Genomic DNA, 27004 nt, shown 5'->3' with positions numbered 1-27004 from the left:
CGTATTGCCATACTGAACAAAAAAGTCAATTATCTCTATTTCCAACCGTGCAGGTGTGACAATGTCATAAATCATCTCATTGGAATGAATGGAGTAGTTTTACTGAGACATTGATTTTGGGGGGAGAGGCGATGTAAGTGGGAACGAAATGCAGGATCTTCACTGTGGCCTGTACCCTGTGGTCGCAAGGGGTGGCGAGGGCCTTTATCACTTTGTGCAGTTTTTATTATTATTATTATTATTATTATTATTATTATATGTGCCGAATTGAAACACATTTTTGACCATATGAACGTTAATGAAAAGCCAATTTTATTGGACCCAAAATTGGCGAAAAATGTATTATTTTGATGTTCAAAAATGACTATGAATAATGACTTTGCCCTAAACCCTACAGGAAGTCGGCCATTGTAGGCGGAACCCAAATTTAAAAAAAAATTCAGTCTCACATTTGAATTTTTTACGCCGTGGATTTTCATTCAAAAAAGTTGCAAATTGGTTAAAATAAAATAAATCCATGTGGGATTATAGGCCACTCTTTTGAATTTTTCTAAGTCATAAAATGTGGGTGTGGCCAGCCTGCAAAGACAAAATACGTTTTTTGAAGTTTTAAATGGCGTGTAACTCAAACGTACAGTGTCCTATTTCCCGGCAGGAATATACATGTTGTTAAAAATGTTGTGCTGAACGCAATGATATATAATTTACATATGCCAAACTTTACATTGCTCCACAGCGCCCCCTTGAACTTTTGAATGGTACTCAAAAAAATTACTTTGTCACAAACATTTGAAATTTGGCAGGGTCATCTCTATTGCCATACCGAACAAAAAAGTCAATGAGAATATACCTCTATTTGCAAAGGTGTTGCCAACCAATATTTCACATAAAAAATATGTGGGCTTTATTTAACTTGGGTTAAAAAAAAAGTTTGTCATAGACCATTGAAATTTGGTACACATATTCCTCTCATCATACTGATGACTGTCATAAATTGTCTCTTTGGAATGAATGGAGTAGTATTACTTAGATGCTGATTTTGTGGGGAGGAGCGATGTAAGCGGGAAAGAAAGGCAGGATCTTCACGGTGGCATGTAAAGATTATCAATTACATTTTGAATTTGACTTTGGGTGTGGTCATGGTGAATTTTCAACAAAATTGCAATTTTTGTAATATTTCAAAAAAATATTTCTCTTTCACAGATTTTTTTTGGGGGAAAAAGCTAATGCAGAGTTTATGCAGATTTTTGAGCTGAACAATGATGTGCAAATCAAGGCGCTCTCTCACAAAATGGCTCCCTAGCACCCTCTTCAAAGTTAATTTTCAAAGTTTTACAACTGATTCGAATTTGAGGCCAATTGGACTTTGCATGCGCAAACGGGAGCAAATTTTGACTTTTGAAAATTGCAAAAATTCCGATGGAAATTTGTGGTGGAAATTTGTAAGCTCTAACGTGTATTTGACTTCTATGGGGTATTAAAGAGGGGGCATTTGTCTTCTATAGGGTTTTAAAGAGGGAGTGTTCTGGACTTGTAGGCGGAGCCTTGTACAGAATCATACAGCTAACAGTTGGTCGCTGTATTATCCACATACATGGATGACATAAAAAAAATAAAAAAATAAAATATAAAACTCCAAAAAAAACCCTCTACAAGCATGTTTTTGATGAATGAACAATGTTATTAATTTTGTATAATACCTCTCTTTAATTAGGCTACTCTTAGGCTACATGTATTTTAGCCGACTTTTGTGTAGCTATTGATTAAGACTGAAAGAGTAGCCCATTCAAGCCTGGTCCAGCATCCCTGAACCCGGCTGATGCTGTGCGCCCCTTTAACACCGCGGGCGGCTGCTGAACAATGCGCGCAGAGTGAGAGAGGGTCGGACTGCGGCTGCGCCCCACCCGCATCGGATTACTGACCAAACCACCGCGGCTTCTCAGGTTTAGCCCCGTCATATGAGGCTCGCCTTTCATCGACGCGTGAGTGTGCACCTGCCGGAGTCCTCTGGTGCTTCGCGCCCCCACTGTGCGCCAACACTGTGCGCCACCACTGCGCAGCCTCCACGGAGCAGGCCACACCGAGAGGAGTCCTCATTGAGCGGTTGCAGCATCAGTCAGTGCCCGCAATGGCGTGGTAGCTGCTCACGGTGACCACTGCGCTCCCGACACAGGACTGTACAGAGTCTGCATTATTGGTGAGGGCAGTACGGCGGGCATCTCTGCCCGTGTTTTGGATCACGGTCTCGACATGACGCTGGAGCCACGTCTGTGAGTGTTTTGCTGTTGTGACGGGGCTTCCACGCTCACGGGACTGTGTATGTGGGATTCTTTGTGGTATAGGCAGGTGTGACAGTTCAATGCGTTCACACTTTCACGTTTTGAAACCGTGCGAAATGCGCGTTTGTGCGCACCAGAGGAGCTGACATGTCGGGTGGCTAATGAGCACCGCTGCAGGTCTCCATGATGCTTTATCTGTAACTTTATCCGTGTGCACCGAGCGCAGATGCGCAGACGGATGAATGTACAAAGCGTCTGGATGGACCTCACACGGCACCACAGTGTGTCCAGGCCCATAGCCCGGGCTGTGACAACATCATAGGGCTCATGTTCCAAATGCCCAAAACATCAGGACTTAGAACGGGTCTAGTTATGGAGCCCTTTCAGTGGTCAGTCTCTGTGGATCCTGTCGTTTCAGGCTAGTGGTAATCACATGAGAGGTCATGTAGTTCTGGGCAAACATCCTACCCTGTAGTTATAGTCCAAAAGCTGTAAACTGTGTGTCTGCCCTAGAGCCCAGTTTGATATATGTGATCATGTGAAGCTTCAGAGAGGCCGATGCTGCTCCCTCCTCTCTCAGTACAACACCATTCTGTTTGTGCAGTGACACAGTTCTGTCTCTGGGTCACATGCACACACACACACGCACCCCCCCCCCCCCACACACACACACACGCACGCTTTTGTCACTGTCCTGATTTTTGGAACAGAGGACAGTTCATCTCTACATCAAACTGAAGATTCCAACTGAGCCTGAAATATCTCACTTGAGCCCACCCCACAGTATCCCCCTGGGCTAACAGCACACTTACAGTTTCCGTTACATATACTGCATATTAATATGTAATGGTAATAGACAATATTATCTGTGTAATGTCTTTCAACATGAAATGAAAACCTAGCAGACCCAAAGCTGAGCCTGTAGTCTGAAGGCTGTGTGTTTGCGTGCAGGTGTGTGCTGACCCCCTGACCCTCTCAGGATGTTGAAGACGGAACCATCGGGGGAGCGGACCCTGCGCAGTGCCTCCCCACACCGTAATGCCTACCGCACCGAGTTCCAGGCCCTGAAGAAGGCCTTCGACCAACCGCATTGCGATGGAGAGCCCAAGCCCAAGGAGCCCAGGCAGAGGGGCCGGCAGTATGGGGCCCACGTCAGCCGCATCAAGGACATGTTCATGCAGATGGGCTCAGAGAACACGGCTGCCAAGGCCAGGGGCCGCGAAGAAGCGTCACCTCAAAAAATAGCAAAGCCTACAAACTTTATTAACAAGACTGATGGGTCAGTAGTCAAACTCCAGCACTCCTCCTCCTCCGACCGCATCGGCGCAGCTGGGAACAAGTTCTCTGAAACCAGGAGGCTGTTTGAGCAGCAATCCAGGGACCAGTCGCAGTCCCCCGTCTTCCCCTATGGCCGGGACAAGAGAGGGTCCCACGAGCACCTAGACGAATGGAGAGGAGCGCGCTCCAATCGGGGCAGCCAGGACTCTTTGGACTCTTTGTGCTCCAGGACGGATGCCGCTTCGCCCACCGTCAGCCAGCTCAGCGCTGTCTTTGAGAACCACAGCCAGGCCCAGGTCAGTTACCGCAGCCCGGGCAGGAGAGCTCTCTACTCCCCTGATGGGCTCCATAGACAGGGTGAGCTCAGCGAGGAGGACTCCCGGCTCTCCCCAGTGTGCGGGACATACCGGAACAGACTGGGGGGGAAGTTTCCCCCTTCACTATCTGCAGATGACCTCCTTAGTCACAGTCCTGCTGCAGAAACTTCTCAGGAGGTCCGAGCCAAAGACAAACCACACCACTCTGGCGCTGCCAAACATCTCTACGAGGCTACTTCCAATGGGGGACAGGTCAACGGCTCTTATGAGGAAGATCACAAACACAGTGAGGATCTCGACATAGTGAAACCTTTAGAGGACAAACCTGACAAAGACGTCGACAAAGCAACAAGCCTTGAGCCAAGTCTGGTACCACCGACCAACACAGGTGGAGCTAAAGAGGAGGCAGAGGAGGACGAGTACAGTGGCCCGCGAGTGGTGTACACGGCAGATGGGGATGCGTGTCTTCAAGGCTGGGGCGAGAGCTGTACCGACGCAGAGGACGACCTGTATGGAGACGAAGACCAGGACTACGTCTATGACCCAGGGTCCAGCCTGTTGGAGATCCCTGGTCTCCCTCCAGAGACTTTAGAAGAGATTCCACCTAAGAGGAAGATCAGCTTCAGCACTGCACCAATCACAGTAAGATTGTGCTCTTTTTTAAAGCAGACATTTCAGTGCTTTTAACCATGTTATAGTTGTTTCCCCCCATGATTTACTCACCCAAAGTAGTATTTGCAGTGATTTGTGCATGTTTGTACTATCTTTACTCACTAATTTTCAAGAAGCTATTTTCCAAATCAACTTCAGTTTTAACTGCCACCGGCATACACACACTGCTCTGCACTCACTTCGTTCTCCAGTTTTATTTTCTTATTAAGTGTTATGCATAGGATTGGGCACTATGGCATAGTCATTTTGATACAAATAAAAAAAACAAACTCTACTCTCTAGTTTGATGTGCAGCTATCCATCAGAGGTGCCTTTTTGTTGTGATGATGTGTATGGGCACCACAGTTTTCTAACATGGAAGTCAGTGGACTTGTTTCTTTTATTTTAAATAAATATTGCATTTTTAAAATGTGTAAATTCTAATATAATGAACCAAAGGTGTCATAGATTATAACTATATAGCAGACACAAACACAATATGGCTTCTTTAAAAAAGGGTATTATGCAAAATCAACATTTTGACACTTCCTACCATGTTATAATATTCCCTAAAGATCCAAATCATCCATGAATATTTGAGTAATCTAGCAATCTCTCCCATAATATTTAAAACCTCTTCAGGCATGTTTTTGATGAAGAAACAATGCTAAAACATGGTAGAAAGCTCCAAAAATCAATTTTACATAATACTCTTTATCAAAGATCACATGCAGAAATCTTACAGCTTGTCTTGAGCACTTCTTCTCTGTGGTGTGCCAAGCCGAGAGTCTGACGGAGCTGGTCAAGTTGTTTTTGGAGCATGACGGCACAGAAGGGCTCAGCGCTGCCCTCTGGAGGCTGATGTGTGAAGGCTGTTAGTCACACTGTGCCCACATGCTGTTCTAAAGGAGACATGCTCGGTTCTGCTCAGGCTTTGGATGGTAAATGGACATGTTTATATCAGGGTTTCATGATCTGGACTGCCTGGTTTTGGTTAATTTGTGCAGGTTATGTAGAGTTGTCCTGCACAACCATTTTACTCTCTGCCCCCTTGCCCCTGAGTTAGAAAAGGCCCAAAGAAATCCCGACTTTTTAGGTGTAGGGTTGGTTGAGGAATTACACAGATATAAGGCCACAGGGGAATAGAAATAGTCTATCTATCTATTTAAGGCTCCAGCAAAGGGGAGGGGGGTATCCCGTCCCCACGCGTTGAGCCGACCAGGTGAACCAGTTTTTTCCAACGCTGGTGGTCTAGGGCCAGCTGCTCTGCATCCTCTATGGTGACTCCAAGTTGTTGGAGGTCGCCCGCAATGACGTCAAGCCATCGGGTGCGGGGCTTGCCTTGTGGTTGTTTCCAGCCTGCCGCCTTTGGGTCAAACTGGAGAATGGGATGGTCAGCAGGAAGGCGTAAAACATGGCCAAACCAGCGGGTGCGGCGTTGCGCAGCCAGGCAGGATGCTCTGGGCTGGAGCGTGCGAGCTCTGAGCCCCTGGTTGGAAACTCGCTGGGGCCACCTGATATTTTCGATGGTGCGGAGAGCTCTGCTATCAAAGCCATCTACTTTGGCAGCCAGAATTTTGTTCAGGGGCCATGTCTCCGAACCATACAGCAGGATGGAAAGTACGGCAGAATTATATATCCGGAGCTTTGTCGTGCGTGAGATGGTGGAGTGTCGCCAGAGTGGTTTCCAGAGGGACTGCAGGGCTGATGCTGCCAGGGCTCTTCTGTGGTTAATCTCTGGATTTAGGTCCCCGTTGTCCGTCACTATGGACCCCAGGTACACAAAGCGCTTCACAGGCTCTACAATGTCATTGCCGAGCTGCAGGGGGGGTGGATCTGGCCCATCACCGACATGTATAAATTTGGTCTTAGCCCAGCTCACTTGGAGGCCAAGCTTCCCTGCCTCTTCACTGTATATGCCCAGAGAGTATAGAAATAGTACTGCAATATAATATTAAAAATCACTTTCTATTGTCTAAAGAAAGAGAGACTTTTTATTATCAACATGGTATTGGAATCAGTATTAAGTATCTATTTGAGGATATGTCTTAGTATCAACATCAGGTTTGAAATGTTAGTATCGTGACAACACTATTTAGGTGCATTAGGGTTGTAATTAAGGCTGCATTAAGCCCAATCAATTCAAAATCACAATTCGAATGGATGCAATGAGCAAAACAAAATTTTGGAAGTAGCATGATTTCAGTGTTTTTGTCAGTTCTTCCTGACATGTTTAAAATGTGAACTTTGAATAGAATCCTATTAAAACATACATGGCAAATCTAATTGCAAATATTCTTCACAAACGGACACTAAAACTCTATGCACATATGCACAATTTACACAAATTTAACGTGCCTGACAGGTTTTCATGTTTGTCTAATTCTGACTTGGTTTGGTGGGATAGTGCCTGTGCTAAATATTGATCATAGTTTTACATCAGTTAAGTGGCAATTTGTGGAAAAAAATCCAGAAAAGAGCATTGACTTGTAAAACAGAATCCCAAAGTCAATGTCATCAACATGGAAAACTCCAAACATCCAAAATACAGAGACAAATATGCACAAAGAAGACATTTTTGTGCCTGTTTAAACATTAATTTAACAACACAAATGTGTTTAAATTTATTTTTATTTGGATAACCATAATGATTGTGCAATTCAGGCACGTTTTTTCCCTTTTTAACGTTATAGATAACAGTTATGGAATTACATAATTACATAATTTTACATAAAGATTACTCAGTGCATTTAAATGGCCCCTAGGGGATAAATCTAATTATGAGGAAGTATTTTACTTCTCTGGAGTATTAACTGCTAACACATAACACATTTAGATCACCATGTTTCCCTTTATTATTTTGAAAATGTTAAATGTGTAGAAAACAATGTATTAACATGCTTAATAAGTTTTGCTTTGTGTTTTGAGTCAAAAGTCACTCCCCCTTCACAGTGTTATCACATTACAACTGATGTGCATTTACCGAATGAAAATACTGCACATGTCATCAAGTTTGTAAAGCTGTTGTGTATTGAGCTGTGTATATGTGAGGTGGAGAAAAATAAGTGACAGGAGAGCACTTCATTGCCTCTCTTTTTGAACTGATTTGGCAGGACTTCTGACTTAACGTTAATTTATCTTTGCTCAGGTGGCTGCTCTAATAGGCTCTTCAAATGCTATAATAATTATACAATTCTGAGACGTTATCTTGCACAGTGTGGCAGTAGCTCAAAGGCTACCTGAGGCAATACACTTGTGCTTATGGTGTGCCGATCGTGTGGTTCCACCATCATTAAGTTATGAATGGACACTGGTGAAAAAGATAAAATTATCAATGAATTTTCGACCACCACAGTGTCATCGTTCCACTTCAATGGAATGATCCTGTGGTCCAGATCCGTTGCTGGTGGAGACCAAGTAAGCAACATAACTTCTGCTCTTCATCTTCTGGAGGACATCTAGCCAAGTCTCAGGGCCAAACCTAAGCATCTGAGGTGCTTTACTCCAATGGTGCCACAAATACAGGTAGTAATGGGCCAAAGTTACTGCAACTCAGTTGTTAAACCTAGCACAACTGAAGTCCTACCACTTGAAAATTGGTCTGAAGAGTTAGAAGAGATCTGCCAACTCTGTTCCAAGGTGTGTGTCGACCCAGCTGTTGATCCCGTAACAGCGGTGCCACCTCTGACAGCTGTGTAGGAGGAATTGAACCCAGTGTCATCTACTTTCCGAATTTCTACAAACAGGGACCTATCTGAAACCCCCCGACTGGATCCACTCCTACAGTGATGAGGTCTCCTAAAACACCTGCTTTCCGATGAAACAGACCAGAACCATGTCACCTCGTAATCATCCTCCACCTGATGTCCTTGTAATGGGCTCATCCATTCATGTATCCATCCTTGATGCAAAAGCTTCCTGGGAACCAAGGTTGAAGATGTCACTGCAGTAGTACTAGACTGTGTTGCAAAGCATCCATCTATTGCCACAGTTATGGTGCATGTTAGCTTTAATGACGTTAAACTGGAACAATGTGAGAAATTAAAATATGACTTTATCAATCTGATGCTCACACTGAAGGCAGTGGTTAAACATTTCCCATCCTGCCCCACCCCCTTGTTTTGGGGATGTGACATTTAGTTGTGTGCTTTAGCTTTATTTAACTTAAGGCATATTTCAATGTCAAAAATGTTTTATATGTTGATCATTTTGCTGCATTAAAAAAAACAAAAAAACAAAAAAACACCCCAACTATACATGACTAATGACTATACAAGCTACTAGAACCCTGTAACATGAAGACGCTATTATCCAAAGCAAAAATCTGTCCAACATTTGGGTTATAATCACAAACAGATCAACAAGGGTACGCAAACCTAAGCCTACTGTGCGCATGAACAGGCCAATCCAAGTCTGTAAAGATACAGTTGTTCCTGGCACTTTAAAACTTTTGATCAATGTCCAAGTTGTCCCTTTTTAAATGACTTTATTACGTCTCAAAACTGGACATTTTGCGTTTTACCGAAACTTGGCTGGATAAAACTAATAGGACTATACATTTCTAGATGTGATTAGAAAACGAAAAAAGGATGTGGAGTAGCAGTATTATTCAACAATAAAGTAATATGTAAACATCAAAACTGAGATAATAATCATTTACCAACCACCAAAGTATTCAGCACTTTTATAGACAAATTTATGGAACTGGTTTCAACTGCGATAACTGAGTTTGACTGTGTGACTGTGTGTCTGAGGATTTTCACATCCATGTTGACAGTCATAGTGATAAAACTAGAGCAGTCACAAAAATAAAAAAGACACCATATTACCCCAGGAGTATGAGCATTGCATTGGCTTCCAGTCTCTCACAGATCTCTTAACAGTATAGGTAGAAATATCTAAGAGATGTAGGCCCCTACGATCACCTTGGTTTCTGTGCATCCCAGTTGTGAAACTCTTTGCCAGAAAATCTGCACCTTCAAATAAGGCCTAATATTGTAAATCAACACATATTTTGAATATTGCTCACGAATCATTCATGGAAAAACTATGCATGAAGTTATATGTTGACTGACTCGAACATTTTAACTGGCCTCATCTTTTGTATTAATTATGTGTAAATTATGTGAGCTTTTATATTTCGTAGGCTATTATGATTTTACTTCTGTGTAAAGCACTTTGAGTTGACTGTGTACATGAAAGGCACAGTTTATATCATGTTTTTGTGTATTTATGGAGAATTGTCATATGGGAGCAAGGATGATGTAGGCTTATGGGCAGAGCACTGGACAAATCTTACAGCTAAATGTAAGGACGATCAGAAATCTGGCAATCTCTCCCAGGCCCTGGGAGAGATTGCCAGATAACTCAAACATGCGTGGATAACAGCTAAAATATTTTCAGACATGTTTTTGATAAGGGAACAACATTACTAACCAGGTCCGGCTGCAAACTGAAGGTGACTGAGGGTGCATTTGAGGTTTAAAAGGGCAAGGAAAATGCTCTTTGAATAACTGTCATCATTTTACCTGCCTGCAAACATTTGTTGTTGCAATGCACCCTTTTGCTCTGCTGTAGACTTGGGCCTGATTATAACATGGCAGACAGCGCCAAAAAAGTAGATTTTGCATAATACCCTCTCTTCAAGTATGTTTTACTGAAATCTACAGTCTAACACTTCACTTTAAAAGCAATGTACCTGATTATTACTGCCTTCAAAACGTAAAAAACAGAACTAGTTCATTTTAAATGGTTTGCACTTACTGTATGCATTCAGAGCATCCTAAGGATTCACCACAATGAGTTTCTAATTTCTTTTTGCACTTTTAACTTATATTGACCTCAAGAGCTGCTTATACAACATTTTATTATTTATTTATTATTATATTTATACTGAGCCAAGACACATTATGCTCAAAAACAAGGAAAGAAATCAGGTACAGGCCCTTTAAACACCAACAATATCCTCAATTATGCTGAATCTTTAAGCTATACATTTGAGGCGTGGAATGTTCTGAGCCTTCTGGGGCAACCTGCTAACAGAGTAATCCCCTATAGGTCTGAAGCTCCTTATGCGATCACACGGCCTCACATGTACATGGATGCAATGAGTGATAGTGCTGCTGTTGTGAAAGCAGGGCCACAAACAAAGAGTCAGTGTGTGTCAGGATTTGGGAGATTATACAAATATTTGCCAGCATTATGCCCCAGTCTGATAATTCCATACACGTTGAGTAAACATGCACAGCCTAGTACCTCCTTTCTCTGAGAGACACACATAGTGTGATCAGTATATACAGGTAAAGATTTACACTCAAACAGGTGTAGAGCCTAATTACAGGGCCATCCATCCATTTTCTTCGGTTTATCTGGGGCTGCAGTCTAAGCACAGACTCCCAGACTTCCTTCACCCCAGACATGTCCTCCAGCTCCTCCGGTGGGACGCCAAGGCGTTCCCAGGCCAGCCAAGAGACATAGTTTCTCCAGTGTGTTCTGGTTCTTCCCCGGGGCTTTCTCCTGGAGGGAAATGCCAGGAATACCTCCCTAGGGGGCCGTCCAGAGGACATCCGGAACAGATGCCCTAGCCACCTCAGCTGACTCCTCTCGACATGAAGGAGCAGTGGCCCTACTCCAAGCTCCTCCTGTGTGACGGAGCTCCTCACCCTATGTGTAAGGGAGCACCCAGCCACCGTGCTAAGGAAGCTCATTTTGACTGCTTGCTCATGACCATGTGTGAGACACAAGACAACTCTCCATATATATATATATATATATATATATATATATATATATATATTGTTAGGCGTGTTCTATCAAAATGACCCTTTTATATATATATATATATATATATATATATATATATATATATATATATATATATATATATATATATATATATATATATATATATATATATATATATATATATATATAAACATGATATAAAACAAAGCACCACAACTTCACAAACCTGATGTAATATGCAGTAGTTTTATTAGCGGAATGCTGATTGTGTTGTGACAGAGCTCTGAAGGGGGAGTGGGGGAGCAAAGGGAGGGGAGACTCAGGGCGTCAAAAACGAAAAAGTGAAACTTATAAAAAATAAGTTGTTTTTGGTGAATACAGCGCATTTTCAAAAGAATAAAAGGACAAATGGTGATATATGATGTGTTACAGGTAATGCCCCAGAGAAGTAAAAAAAAACCCTCTTTAATATCCCAGAGAAGTTTGACATAATGCATAATGCATGTAGTTTGTGTTGAATGGCCCCTGTGTGCACATGTGCTCATTACAGAGTGAGTGATTGGAGCTCACCACAGCAGACTTCCTCTGATTTAGTCCTGCTTTAGGCCTGGTTTAGTTCTGCTCTAGGCCTGGTTTAGTTCTGCTCTAGTCCTGGTTTAGTTCTGATCTAGTCCCGGTTTAGTTCTGCTCTAGTCCTGGTTTAGTTCTGCTCTAGTCCTGGTTTAGTTCTACTCCAGTCCTTGTTTAGTCTTGCTCTAGTCCTTGTTTAGTTCTGCTCTAATTCGGGTTTAGTCCTGCTCAGTCCTGGTTTAGTCCTGCTCCAGTCCTGGTTTAGTTCTACTCTAGTCCTTGTTTAGTCTTGCTCTAGTCCTTGTTTAGTCTTGCTCTAGTCCTGGTTTAGTTCTGCTCTAGTCCTGATTTATTTCTGCTCTAGTTCTGGTTTAGTTCTGCTCTAGTCCTGGTTTAATCCTGCTCTAGTCCTGGTTTAATTCTACTCTAGTCCTTCTTTAGTCTTGTTCTAGTCCTGGTTTAGTTCTGCTCCAGTCCTGGTTTAGTTCTGCTCTAGTCCTGGCTTAATTCTGCTCTAGTCCTGGTTTAGTGCTCTCTAGTCCTGGTTTAGTTCTGCTCTAGTGCTGGTTTAGTCCTGCTCTAGTCCTGATGTAGTCCTGCTCTAGTCCTGGTTTAGTTCTACTCTAGTCCTTGTTTAGTCTTGCTCTAGTCCTGGTTTAGTCCTGCTCTAGTCCTGGTTTATTTCTGCTCAAGTTCTGGTTTATTTCTGCTCAAGTTCTGGTTTAGTCCTGCTCTAGTCCTGGTTTAGTTCTGCTCAAATTCTGGTTTATTTCTGCTCAAGTTCTGGTTTAGTCCTGCTGTAGTCCTAGTGTAGTTATGCTCTAGTCCTGGTTTAGTTCTGCTCTAGTCCTGGTTTAGTTCTGCTCTAGTCCTGGTTTAGTCCTGCTCTAGTCCTGGTTTAGTTCTGCTCTAGTCCTGGTTTAGTTCTGCTCTAGTCCTGGTTTAGTTCTGCTCAAGTTCTGGTTTATTTCTGCTCAAGTTCTGGTTTAGTCCTGCTGTAGTCCTGGTTTAGTTCTGCTCTAGTCCTGGTTTAGTTCTGCTCTAGTCCTGGTTTAGTCCTGCTCTAGTCCTGGTGTAGTTCTGCTCTAGTCCTGGTTTAGTTCTGCTCTAGTCCTGGTTTAGTTCTGCTCAAGTTCTGGTTTATTTCTGCTCAAGTTCTGGTTTAGTCCTGCTGTAGTCCTGGTGTAGTTCTGCTCTAGTCCTGGTTTAGTTCTGCTCTAGTCCTGGTTTAGTTCTGCTCTAGTCCTGGTTTAGTCCTGCTCTAGTCCTGGTTTAGTTCTGCTCTAGTCCTGGTTTAGTTCTGCTCTAGTCCTGGTTTAGTCCTGCTCTAGTCCTGGTTTAGTTCTGCTCTAGTCCTGGTTTAGTTCTGCTCTAGTCCTGGTTTAGTTCTGCTCTAGTCCTGGTTTAGTGTTCCTTCCTCTCAGTGCCTCAAGCCTCTGGATCATATAGATTATTGAAGACAAGCACGCCCCCTTTCCATTGCACACAAACACACAGACACGCTCCGCCCACTGAAAGCAAATCCCTGCCCCACACGCGAGTCCAACAGCTGATGCTTTGTTCCCGTTGATTTCAGAGACACAAGAGCACTATTGTGACTAAACTGTTTATGGGTAACTTCATGATAATAACATTATAATGGCATATTTTCTCACGTGACATGCTCAAGGCCTTTTTAGACTGCTTAAAACTGGGTGCTCCCATCACATATGGCACAGATCGATACATGTTCTTCTTCTTCTTCTTCTTCTAATTTCTATGTGAATAAATCCACATTACATTTGTGTATCAGTTTATAATAACTACACCCTATTTAGCCTTAATAAAGCATGAACAAACACTTAATTAATAGTGATTCAGGCTTAAAAACTTCTTAATTACAACCTTAATAAACACTTAATTAGCAATTAATTTGCTTGTGTTGTGTATAGTTACTCATACTTATTTCACACTTAGTTAATCCTTAACTAACCATTTGTGCGTGTATTTGTAAATGCATATTTAAGTATCAACTCAAACACTTGTTAATGATTAGTAAGCTATGAGAGAATGATTTACTAAGCCTGCAATACAATGATAATTCAGGCAGCTATTACTGGCTAAGTAAGCCTTTTTTTAGAGCTTTTCTAAAGTGAAGACTAATTATACTTGATTAAGTATTTGTTAAAGTTGGCCAAATTCCAGGGAAACAATAATAGGATTTTCACATTATTTAGACATGTAATAATGATTAAGAAATGTCTGAATAACACCATTAGTTCATGATTAGTTCAACCAGTAGATAATACCTTTTTGTAAACACTTCTTAAGTATTTGTTAAGGTACTATACCAGAGATTATCTAAGCCCAGAGTGTCATGACTCATTTACTCCTGAATTTTAACTTCCAACAGAGGTGGGAGTGAACTGTACTTAAAAAAGCAAGCCAAGAAACATGAATACAAAACATCTGGATGTGTATTCATTTTTTTCAGAATATTTACAAACAATCAAAATTAATTTTGTGTGCTAAACATCTTATAAACATCTTATTATGAACACTTTCAAGCAGGATTCTGTTTGTGAACTCTTCTTTTAAAGGTCTCGAAGAAATTTATGATTAAAAACAAAATCTGGCCATCAAATGGCTGAAAAACAACAACTATAACTTATCAATAAATGCGTCTTTACAGTTTTAAGGTCACATAAAAAAAACAACAATTCAAATCCTATCAAATAGGTTTTTATATTTTTTTTGTAACCTTTTTTAAATGGAACTTCAAAACTTTACAGGCACATTAATACTCATGTACCCATACATGCACCAGCCTGATGCAGAATAAGTTGTTCTTCAGGTACCAGTGTTTGCCCCTACAGGCCTGTACAGTTACTTCAGTGTCCTGCATTCCTGTATAGGCTTGTAAGGGGAACTACTGGTACCTAAAGAAGGGCTTATTCTGCATCAGACTGATTCTGGGGTGTGTACAGGTCAAATAACCTTATAGATTGTGTTATATTATATTATAGTATATTATATTAATTTGGAAAAAAACAAACAAACAAAAACAAACACTTATACATCAAGGAAATGATGACCAAAAAAAATAAAAATCATAATAACAGAGTGCTACAGATGAATTGAATTGCTTCTTCGTTTGTGTCGAAAATTGCTTTCATCTATTGCTACTAATTCTATTCTTCCTCCAATCATTTGGCCAGTCCGTCTCTTCAGTCTTGGCCGTTCTTGTAAGTGTCGCTGAACTAGCAGCAATTGAGTCATCCATCATGTCTATTTGTCTCAATCTTAATCCTTGACAAAATCTAAAAAAAACAAAAACAGACTGTATTTAAATCAATAAGGACATATCTTGCTAAACTGACTTCTAACCAGGTCATAACAGTTTTATTTTGGCTGATTCATGAATGTTTGTGTAATCCTTTAAATTATGCAGATTTCAAGTTGAATGTACACCCTGTTTTTAAAAAAATTAAATAAAAAACTTTGGACTGTAGACTGAAAGTCCCTATGTTAAGTATGCCTATACTTTTTCATAGAATTTGTTATATGTAATGGTTTTATGGTTTCAATGCTACTTTTATGTCATAAACTAGCATAAAAAAGACATTCATCAAATCCAAGTTAGAGATAGACCAATATATTGGGCTGATATTTGGGCTTTTAGCATATCAGCTATCGGCCTTAAAACCTTTATAACTATATGAATTCTTGATCACACAATGGTGAACTTTTAAAATAATATGTCTATTAAATTAACATCAACAACAGCCTACATTACTATTTGTTGTCAAATGTAGCGGCCTGTACATGAAACTCATCCACTTCCTCAGTGATATTTGGATCTTGAGAATATAAATCTGTGCCTGATGGACCGTTGCTTTTGTCTGCCCAAATGTAAAGAATGCTGGCATTTCATGTTTAAGAAAGAACAATCATTCAAAATATGGTTGTCACCCACATGATTTTTGTGGCCATTAACATTTCAAAATGTTATTCAATTATTACTACTATTACTATTATTATTATTATTATTATTATTATTAATTTTATTATTATTAAGCCCTGCCTGTGTCGAGTCGGAGAAAAAAGTATAAGCACAGTGCAAGCTCTCAGACGCGACTCTCCAGGCTCAAAGCACGCGGGCGCGACTCTCACGTCATATTCCATACAAATTGTTTCCTGTATCACGTCCTTTTTAAGTCCTCAATGCGAAGAAAGAGGACACGTATAAGAGAAGAGATGAGGCGAGGCATCTATGAATCACTTCTGTACGTGTCCTATATGTATTTGTACACTTCCCATTAGTGTGCTTAAAACTTTGCGTAATGCTCTTATCCTTTTCTGTAGCACTGTTTGGGCTGTTAAAGTCTTTTCAGTGTCCATCTCTCCAGTCTCAGGGCGCTGAGCTCAATGCCCGGTCCCATAGTCGTGCACACTCCTGCTGCTGTTGCCTACAGACCGAACAACTTCTTATTATATTCTGTAGTTCTGTAGTGTTATGTGTAGAAACAAAATCATTAATTAAAAAAGACTTGAGCCCAGACTTGTATCAACTGAAAATGAGTGACTCATAATATGACGATTTCACCAAAAAAGCAAATCTCCCCACCTCCCTCTCTTGATCTCCTTTTCTCCACCTCCCTCTCTCGATCTCCCTTTCTCCACCTCCCTCTCTCCATCTCCCTCTCTTCACTTCTCTCTCTCTGTCTCCCTGTCTCTACCTCCCTCTCTCCATCTCCCTCTCTCCGTCTCTCTCCCTCCACCTCCCTTTCTCCCTCTCCCTCTCTCCAGCCTCTGCTCCACATTCAGAGCCCTGGTGCTCTCTTGATGCCAGTTTAATTCCGTTCTCATCATTATCTCCTCGGAGCATTAGGAAGTTCACCAGGACAGTGACCTGCACACACACTGCCCTCCTCTCTTACAGGAAGGTGACAGGGGTATACACACACACACACACACACACACCCACACACACTTCCCTCTCCTCTTACACTCTGGAGGGTTACTTGTCTTGAATTTCAAAAATCTTTCAATCTTTCAAAAGATTTTTCCAGTTAAATTTGGTGATGTGACATTGGCAAGTTTGTTCCAAGGTAGCTTATGTATCTTGATGGCAGCAGAGAAAGTGTTATATAAATCCTCTCCCCGAATTATTCCCTTCAGGAATTCCATGCTCAAAAACTCTTCTGTTATGTCAAAGCTATCATTACTCCCTCAGATGAAAATTAGGATCTGAGTAGTGTCTTTTGAGGTGTTGCTTTCATGCAGTGCTAGTGAATATAACTTTTTTGCTATATCTTCGTCAATCAGTTCCACACGACGAGTCACAGTCAAATGGGGCAAAGTTTTTTCAAACTTGACTTGACTCTCCGGACACAAGACACCTGCTGTCTCCACCATGCAGTCTTTTAAAAACTCGCATTTGGAGAGAGGTTTGCTAGCTTTTGCTAATTTGAATGACAGCAAAAAACTTGCCTTGATACTTGACTCTTGAATTGCTGTTTGCCGGTGAAAAAAAATGTCTCTGAGTCTGTAAACTGGCTGCCAACCTCTGAGCCGTAGCCCTTTCCTGCGTGGACTGCTTGCTAGCGTAGTTGACATGCTTTGTAACAAAGTGATGGCTGATATTGTACTCTCTTGAAAATCACTAACGACCTCCTCCTCTCTGGTTCACTCTCCATCCTCCTCCTGCTAGACCTCAGTGCAGCATTTGACACTATTTCACACTCCATCCTCCTCGACAGACTTTCCTCCATTGGTATCTCTGGTACTCCCCTCTCCTGGTTCCACTCCTACCTCTCAGATCGCTCTCAGTTTATTCAGCTCAAGTCATTCACCTCACACCCCTTTCCTGTCACGTCAGGTGTTCCTCAGGGTTCTGTCCTTGGTCCTCTGCTCTTTTTAATCTATCTTCTCCCCCTTGGTTCCATCTTTAGAAAACATCACATTCACTTTCACTGTTACGCGGATGACACCCAGATCTACATTTCCAGTAAACCCAACTCCACACTTCCACCCTCCTCCCTGACAGACTGCCTCACTGAAATACAAACCTGGTTCACCTCAAACATCCTCAAACTTAACAGCAATAAAACAGAACCCCTACTCGTCGGCACCAAATCCACCCTAAGCAAAATAAATCCTTTTTCCATATCCATTGACGGCTCCTCTATCTCCCCCTCCCCTCAGGTAAAGAGTCTGGGTGTCATCCTCGACAGCACACTTACCTTCCCCTCCCATATCAACAACATCACCCGGTCCGCCTACTTCCACCTCAGAAACATCCACCACCTCCGTCCCTCACTCACCCCACACACCACCGCCATCCTCATCCATAGCCTGGTCACTTCCCGTATAGACTACTACAATTCTCTTCTGTTCGGACTCCCACAAAAATCACTCCATAAACTCCAACTGGTCCAAAACTCCCATCACCACATCACGCCTGTCCTGCAACAGCTCCACTGGCTCCCCATCACCGTATACACTATACACGGTGTATACACTACAAAATCATACTCCTCACATACAAAGCTCTCCACAACCTGGCCCCTCCATACCTGTCTGACCTCATTCACATCTCCACACCTGCCTGCTCCCTCCGCTCCTCCTCTTCTCTGCAGCTCACTGTCCCTCCTGCCCGTCTCGTCACTATGGGGAGCAGAGCCGTCAGCTGCTCTGCTCCCCAGCTCTGGAACTCCCTCCCCCATGACCTTCGCAACACACACTCACTTTCACACTTCAAATCCAAACTCAAAACTCATCTGTTTAGAAAGGCCTTCTCACCCTGACCACTCTGACCATAACTGCACTGTCTTTTAATCTATATTTGCTTTAATCTATATTCCATCCATCCATTTTCTTCCGCTTATCCGGGGCCGGGTCGCGGGGGCAGCAGTCTAAGCAGGGACTCCCAGACTTCCCTCACCCCGGACACATCCTTCAGCTCCTCCGGTGGGACCCCAAGGCGTTCCCAGGCCAGCCGAGAGACATAGTCCCTCCAGCGTGTCCTGGGTCTTCCCTGGGGCCTCCTCCCGGTGGGACATGCCCAGAACACCTCCCTAGGGAGGCGTCCAGGAGGCATCCTGAGCAGATGCCCGAGCCACCTCAACTGGTTCCTCTCAACATATAGGAGCAGCGGCTCTACTCCGAGCTCCTCCCGCGTGACCGAGCTCCTCACCCTATCCCTAAGGGTGCGCCCGGCCACCCTACGGAGGAAACCCATTTCAGCCGCTTGTGTCCGCGACCTTGTCCTTTCGGTCATTACCCAGAGCTCATGACCATAGGTGACCGGTAAATCGAGAGCTTTGCCTTTGGGCTCAGCTCCTTCTTTACCACAACGGACCGATACAGCGACCGCATCACTGCAGATGCTGCATCGATCCGCCTGTCAATCTCACGCTCCATCCTTCCCTCACTCGTGAACAAGACCCAAGAAGATACTTGAACTCCTCCACTTGGGGCAGAGACTCACCACCCACCCGGAGAGGGCAACCCTTTTCCGGTCGAGCACCATGGCCTCGGATTTGGAGGAGCTGATTCTCATCCCAGCCGCTTCACACCCGGCTGCAAACTGCCCCAGTGCCCGTTGCAGGTCCTGGCTCGAAGAAGCCATCAGGACAACATCATCTGCAAACAGCAGAGATGAAATCCTGTGGTTCCCAAACCAGACCCCCTCCGGCCCCTGGCTGTGCCTAGAAATTCTGTCCATAAATATAATGAACAGAACCAGTGACAAAGGGCAGCCCTGGCGGAGTCCAACATGCACCGGGAACAGGTCTGACTTACTGCCGGAAATGCAAACACAGCCCTTAGCAAAGGGCCCCGGACCCCATACTCCCAGAGCACCCCCCAAAGGATACCACGAGGGACACGGTCAAATGCCTTCTCCAGATCCACAAAACAAATGTTGACTGGTTGGGCTAACTCCCAAGAACCCTCAAGGACCCTATGGAGAGTATATAGCTGGTCCAGTGTTCAGCGACCAGGACGAAAACCACACTGCTCCTCCTGAATCCGAGGTTCGACTATCAGTCGGATTCTCCTCTCCAGTACCCTGGAATAGACCTTACCGGGAAGGCTGAGGAGTGTGATTCCCCTGTAATTGGAACACACCCTCCGGTCCCCCTTCTTATACAGAGGGACCACCACCCCAGTCTGCCATTACACAGGTACTGTCCCCGACCGCCACGCGATGTTGCAGAGACGTGTCAGCCAAGACAGCCCAACAACATCCAGAGACTTGAGGTACTCAGGACAGATCTCATCCACCCCCAGAGCCTTGCCACTGAGGAGCTTGCCAACCACCTCAGTGACTTCAGCCAGGGTGATGGACGAGTCCGCCTCCGGGTCCCCAGTTTCTGCTTCCTCCTCGGAAGACGTGACAGTGGGATTGAGGAGATCCTCAAAATATTCCTTCCACCGCCCGACAACATCCCCAGTCGAGGTCAGCAGCTCTCCACCCGCACTGTAAACAGTGTTGTTGAAGCACTGCTTCCCCCTCCTGAGGCGTCTGATGGTTTGCCAGAATCTCTTTGAGGCCGTCCGATAGTCCTTCTCCATGGCCTCCCCGAATTCCTCCTAACCCCGAGTTTTTGCCTCTGTGACTGCTTGAGCCGCGGCACGCTTGGCCCGCCGGTACTCATCAGCTGCCTCAGGAGTCCCACGAGCCAACAAGGTTCGATAGGACTCCTTCTTCAGCTTGACGGCATCCCTTTCTTCCGGTGTCCACCACCGGGTTCGGGGATTGCCGCCGCGACAAGCACTGCAGACCTTACGACCACAACTACGAGCAGCCGCATTGACAATAGAGGTGGAGAACATGGCCCACTCAGAGTCCATGTCCCCAGCCTCCCCTGGGATCAGGGAGAAGCTCTCCCGGAGGTGGGATTTGAAGACCCCCCTGACAGAAGGCTCTGCCAGACATTCCCAGCAGACCCTCACGATGCGCTTGGGCCTGCCAGGTGTGTCTGGCTTCCTCCTCTGCCAGCGGATCCAACTCACCACCAGGTGGTGATCGGTTGACAGCTCAGCCCCTCTCTTCACCCGAGTGTCCAAGGCACGCGGTCGGAGGTCAGATGACACGACAACAAAGTCGATCATCGACCTCCGACCTAGAGTGTCCTGGTGCCACGTGCACCGATGGACACCCTTGTGCTCGAACATGGTGTTTGTTATGGACAAACTGTGACTAGCACAGAAGTCCAATGACAAAACACCACTCGGGTTCAGATCGGGGAGGCCATTCCTCCCAATCACGCCCCTCCAAGTGTCACTGTCATTACCCACATGGGCATTGAAGTCCCCCAGGAGAACAACGGAGTCCCCTGTTGGCGCACTGTCTAGTACCCCTCCCAGGGACTCCAAGAAGGCTGGGTACTCCACACTGCTGTTTGGCCCGTAGGCTGACACAACAGTGAGAGACCTGTCCCCGACCCGAAGGCGCAGGGACGCGACCCTCTCGTGCACCGGGGTGAACTCCAACATGTGGCGGCTGAGCTGTGGAGCAATGAGCAAGCCCACACCAGCTCGCCGCCACTCCCCGGGGGCAACGCCAGAGAAATGGAGAGTCCAACCCCTCTCAAGAAGTTGGGTTCCAGAGCCCAAGCTGTGCGTGGAGGTGAGGCCGACTATATCTAGCCGGTAACGCTCAACCTCCCGCACAAGCTCAGGCTCCTTCCCCCCCAGCGAGGTGACATTCCTTGTCCCCAGAGCTAGTCTCCATGTCCGGAGATCCGGTCGTCGAGGTCCCCGCCTTCGACTGCCGCCCAGATCTCTCTGCACCTGCCCCTTTAATCTATATTTGTTTTTTTTAAAATGTATTTTTAATCATTTTACACTGTTTTATTGTCTTGATGTACGGTGACCCTGAGAGCCTTTAAAGGCGCCTAACAAATAAAATGTATTATTATTATTATTATTATTATTATTCTTTGAAACTGCGTCAGTTTCTTGGAATATTAAGCATACGGCTTTTGATTGGACTTTAGTGATAAAATATTTTGCTGTCCACTCCGTATTAAACACTTCGCTCGGCGCTCACGATCCACTGTTCTTTTCTTTGATAAACTCATTTTTGCAGAAGGGCTGAAAAGAGAAAAAAGAGTAATACACGCAGACAAGGTTGATTTAGCTTGCGTGCACCATGCACTTGGCGAAATGTTGGCATTACACGGGAAAGGTAAATTGAACAAGATTTACCATTACCTATTATATTATAATTTGGTCACATTCGGAGGCCCGGATTAATAACCCCAACAGGCCGCGTGTGTGGCCTGGGCCGTAATTTGCCCATGTCTGAGCTAAACTGTCATTTCTATAATAGGACATTGACCAGGACTCCAGATCAGTTTAAAATATTGACAGTTTAGAATGTTGTGATCTCATCTGATAAAGAGCTGGATGCCCTTCTGCTGTGCTGTGTGCGGGCAGCTCCATTATTGATGTGTGCGCGCTGCTATTGTCCCATACACCTAATCCTCTCGGGAGATGAATATTTCATCTTACTGAAACACAACACCCCTGCGGTTTTGATAGAGCGTAGATCTGCAGCCTCTGTCGACTACTGATTATGTCATCAGTGTGGGTCATGCCAGAACTGATCATTAGATCAGGTTACTAATTCAGTTTCCTTCCTCAATGGAATGTGAAGCCAAAAATATCATCTGAAATATTGTTGTGAACCCCACAGAACTTAAAGGTGCACTATGTAACTTTTCTAGGGTACAGTTCACCTCCTGCTTGTTTCCATGGAGATGTTATTTTGCTTTATTTGAAATGTTCCACAGTAAGGCCATTAATTTATATCTTGCATTCATTCATACATGTTTTGTTACTATGAGTGGGGTCACCTCTCCACAGAGCTGACCTGTAACTTGGGCTAACTGGACGGACTTTCTGATATCCATGGAAATAAATAGGTTTAATGCCTAGCTGCGGAACGTTCAAAGCAAAAACATCTCCACGGAGAAAAGCAGGTGATGAGCCTTCCACCAAAAGAAGTTAGATAGTGCACCTTTAAAGAAGACCTATTGTGTCTGCAATACAGTACATCTATGACACCTGCGGATCAATATGTTATAATTTCAACTTCTTTTTTTTAAAATCTCAATATTCATCTAAAATAAACTAGTCCACTGATTTCTGTGTTAAGGATCTTGTATAGCAGTGGTCCCCAATCACCGGGCCGCGACCGGTATCGGTCCGTTACGCATTTGCTACCGGGCCGCACAAAAACAGTAAATAGTTTATCAGTGACCGCATGTTCTCCGACATAACTTTCGCCCGTCCCTCATGGCGTGCTAATAAGCTCGTGTATAGATATATAATGAAAATCCTGAGAGGAAATCACCACAGAAATCTATTTGATATAGTGACAAGTTTATTATCTGCTCTTGTTCCGCGATGATGTATCACGTGTAACACATTAGACACGTCGCCCAAAAGTAGACCCACGAGCAAGTGAAAATGAGCCAAAACAAAAGTCTTTGGAGAGCTTTTTAACAAAGGGGAAAAGGCTAACTGAGGAGCCAGAAGAAGAGCCAGAAGAGGAGGAAAGAAAAAGAAAAAGAAAGCTAAATTTAACAGACAATACCAGGAGTCTCACTTAAAATATGGGTTTATTGCAGGTGACTCTCACGCACCGAGTCCGCTTTGCGTAATATGCAGGAAAAGCAAATGAGGCAATGAAACCTTCTAAACTTCTTTGGCACATTGAGATGAAGCACCCAGGATTAAAAGATAAGATTTAGAGTTTTTTGAAAGAAACAAATATCAGCAAGATGGAAAGAAGAAACAAATGCAGGGCTCCCACTGATTGCGTGGTTTGGTGAGTTGTATTTTTTATGCACTTAACTTATTTTTGCCACATTTATCTACGACACGTAGAAGGCCAGTCCGTGAAAATAAAACCTACATTATTCCGGTCTGCATTTTAACTTTGTAATGGGATTTTATGTTATGTAGAAGTGACACCTAACATCTGTCAAGGGACTACAGATGAATAATAGCCGTCTGGCTAACTCTGGCATATTAATTCAATTCAATTCAATTCATTTATTTTTGTAACGCCCAAAATCACAACAACAGTTGTCTCGAAGGGCGTTCATGTTTTGGTTGATGGGGGAAACCGGAGTACCCGGAGGAAACCCATCCAGACACGGGGAGAAACATGAAAAACTCCACACAGAAAGGCCTGGGGATCCAACCAAACCCTCTTGCTGTGAGGCATGAGTGTTGCCACTCAGCCACCGTGCCGCCAACACACAATTATAATTATAATTATATTAAAATATTACATGCAAATGTTGATTAATATGCACCGTCCCTGAAATAAATAAATAAATAAAATAAGTAGTGTTCATGATGAGGGTCCTGTATGGGGCAGTGGATATGATCAGGGCCCTGTAAGGGGCAGTGTTTATGATGGCCTATTTGATGTGCCTATTTGATAAGGGTCCTGTATGAGACATTGTGTATGGGGCAGTGCTTATGATGAGGCTCATGCAGGGGCAGTGTTTAAGATAGGGGTCCTGTATGATGAGGGTCCTGTATGGAATAGTGTTTAGGATGAGGGTCCTGTATGGGACTGATGAGAGTAATCAATGGGGCAGTGTTTATGATTCGGGTCCTGTAAGATGAGGGTCCTGTATTGGACAGTGTTTGTGATGAGGGTCCTGTATGGGACAGTGTTTATAATCAGGGTCCTGTATGATGAGGGTCCTGTATGGGACAGTGTTTGTGATGAGGGTCCTGTATGGGACAGTGTTTATAATCAGGGTCCTGTATGATGAGGGTCCTGAATAGGACAGTGTTTGTGATGAGCGTACTGTATGGGACGGTGTTTGTGATGAGGGTGTGGAAATAAGACTCCTTTTGCAGGCTCTGATGAATGTTGAAATAAAGACAAGAGTTTATTTCTTGCAAGAAATAGGTTTGACGGCATCTCCCCTTTTTGTCAGAACCCGAATGATGGAAATCACCATGTTTATATAGTTTGAGATGACCAGAGGACATACATTTCAAAGTAAGGATGTGACACTCCTTCTGAGGTGTGGCCAGACAAGCTCCTGGAGGCATTCATGAGCTTGATCACCTCAGGATCTAACATGTGGAGTACAAGGTGTGATGCATTTCAAAGGAGAGGGATCTGAAAGCCAATTGTATGGTCTGATTGCATCTATCTTCACTTACTTTACAAACACATCGTCTTTGTCTACCAAACTAAATGAGTTTTAGTTACAAGACCACATGACTTCTCAAATGTAAAATAATCACCCAGTATTTTAATTTCCTTTACAAGGGTCTTTATGGGACTAACGAGGGTCCTTAATGGGGCAGTGCTTATGATGGGGGTCCTGTATGGGACAGTGTTTATGATGAAGGTCCTGTATGGGACAGTGTTTTTGATGAGGGTTTTTAATGGGGGAGTGTTTATGATGGGGGTGCTTTATGGGACCGTTTTTATGATGGGGGTCCTGTACGGGACAGTTTTTGTGATGAGGATTCTATATAGTTCAGTGTTTATCTTGCAAGTCCTTTATGGGACAATGTTTATGATGAGGGTCCTGTATAGGGCAATGTTTTTATGGGGGTGCTGTATGAGACAGTGTTTATGATTGGGGGCCTTGTATGGTACAGTGTTTATGATGAGAGTCCTATTTGGGACAGTGTTTGTGATGAGGGTCCTGTATGGGACAGTGTTTGTGATGAGGGTCATGTATGGGACAGTGTTTGTGATGAGGGTCCTGTATGGGACAATGTTTGTGATGAGGATCCTGTATGGGACAGTGTTTGTGATTAGGGTCCTATATGGGGCACTTCATCTACTTCCGGAGTTGGTGGAGTTGTTCAGAAGCCACGCCGAGGATGAAGAATTCAATGGATTTAATGATTTGGAGTGAGATCGAAAGTAAACTTGTAGGTTTTATATGCTCTAATTAACTAATTAGCTGTTAATATCTGGTATGTTAACATACCAGACATGTATTCAGCTCTGTCTATGCTGAATAAATATACAGTAAATGTCGCACCTGCAAAAAAATGCGTAATAATGAAGAAAAAACAGATATAAGTAGCACTGGACTATAAGTCACATTTTGGGGGGAAATTTATTTTACAAAATCCAAGACCAATAACAGACATTTTATGTTTAAAGGCAAGTTATAATAATAACAATAAAATAAAGAACAACAGGCTGAATAGCAGTACACCACGCTAACGTAACACATAGACAACGAACTAGCATGTTTACGTAAGACAGCGGTGTCCAAATTATGGCCTGGGGGTCAAATGCGGCCCTCGGACCAGTTTTTATTGGCCCTCAGGCCTCCTGCTGAAACGGCCCAACTGATTATAAGCAGTACTTTTAACAGCAAATTAAACTATTTCTACCACTATATGCTCAAACATCACATTGCATTGTGATACAGACCTAAAATGAATGTGTTTTAAGCCTTATTAATAAGGCTATACAATAGTAAATAAGCCTGGACCTTTTTCCAAACCTTGAGTAGGTGCACTTGAACGCTATGGGGGAGACCCTGAAGAATGTAATATTGGAATTGGAAGCCCAGTGGAATGTTGCAGCTCAGACTGACACTTATCTCTTGGGTCTCAATGACTGCATTAAGGATGAGCTGGTTTCTTATGATATCACGTCCAACCTTGATAACCTCATCCAGCTGGCAACCTATCTTGATTGCCGTATCCAAGCTCAGTGTCAAGAGAAAAGGCAGAAACTTCCTGAACGACTTGTCCCTCATTCACGTTCTCCTTTGGGTCTGGTCGGCCATGCCTCAGCCCCTCCTGATAGGAGTTTGGCGCACATGCAAGTGGGCAGAACCAGCCTTTCTTCTGAAGAGTGAGAACAGTACCGATAGCGTAGTCTGTCTCTACTGTGGAAAGCCCGGCCATTTTGTTTCCAGGTGTCCAGTAAAAAGGGCATCAGTAGAGAGGGGAACACTAGTGTCTATCCTCCACACCTTCCCCTGTAAAACGACCTCAGATTCAAGCTTGTCTATTGCTTGAGGGTGCTACTCACACTGTGACCACTCTTATTGACTCCGGCTCTGACATCAGTCTTATTGATGAGAACCAGGTCCTGCAGTTAAAAATAAATCTTGTTCCTCTTCCAGCATCTGTACCTGCTAACATTCTGGATGGCAGACT

General features: G+C 43.7%; 1 protein-coding gene across 1 annotated transcript in view; it reads left to right on the top strand.

Annotated features, from left to right (window-relative positions):
* The first annotated feature begins 2206 nt into the window (after window positions 1-2206).
* Window positions 2207-27004, top strand: part of ppp1r9a (protein phosphatase 1, regulatory subunit 9A) — a 137465-nt gene continuing 112667 nt past the window's right edge. The window contains exons 1-2 of the mRNA XM_055225249.1: window positions 2207-2270; window positions 3231-4516. Coding sequence (XP_055081224.1) covers window positions 3260-4516 — 1257 coding nt within the window. The 5' untranslated portion in view covers window positions 2207-2270; window positions 3231-3259. The remainder of the gene's footprint in view (window positions 2271-3230; window positions 4517-27004) is intronic.

Source organism: Periophthalmus magnuspinnatus, chromosome 11, assembly GCF_009829125.3.
Source record: "Periophthalmus magnuspinnatus isolate fPerMag1 chromosome 11, fPerMag1.2.pri, whole genome shotgun sequence".
NCBI lineage: Eukaryota > Metazoa > Chordata > Actinopteri > Gobiiformes > Gobiidae > Periophthalmus > Periophthalmus magnuspinnatus.
Note: the sequence above shows the minus strand (reverse complement) of the source record. Positions and strands in the feature narration are given on the sequence as shown.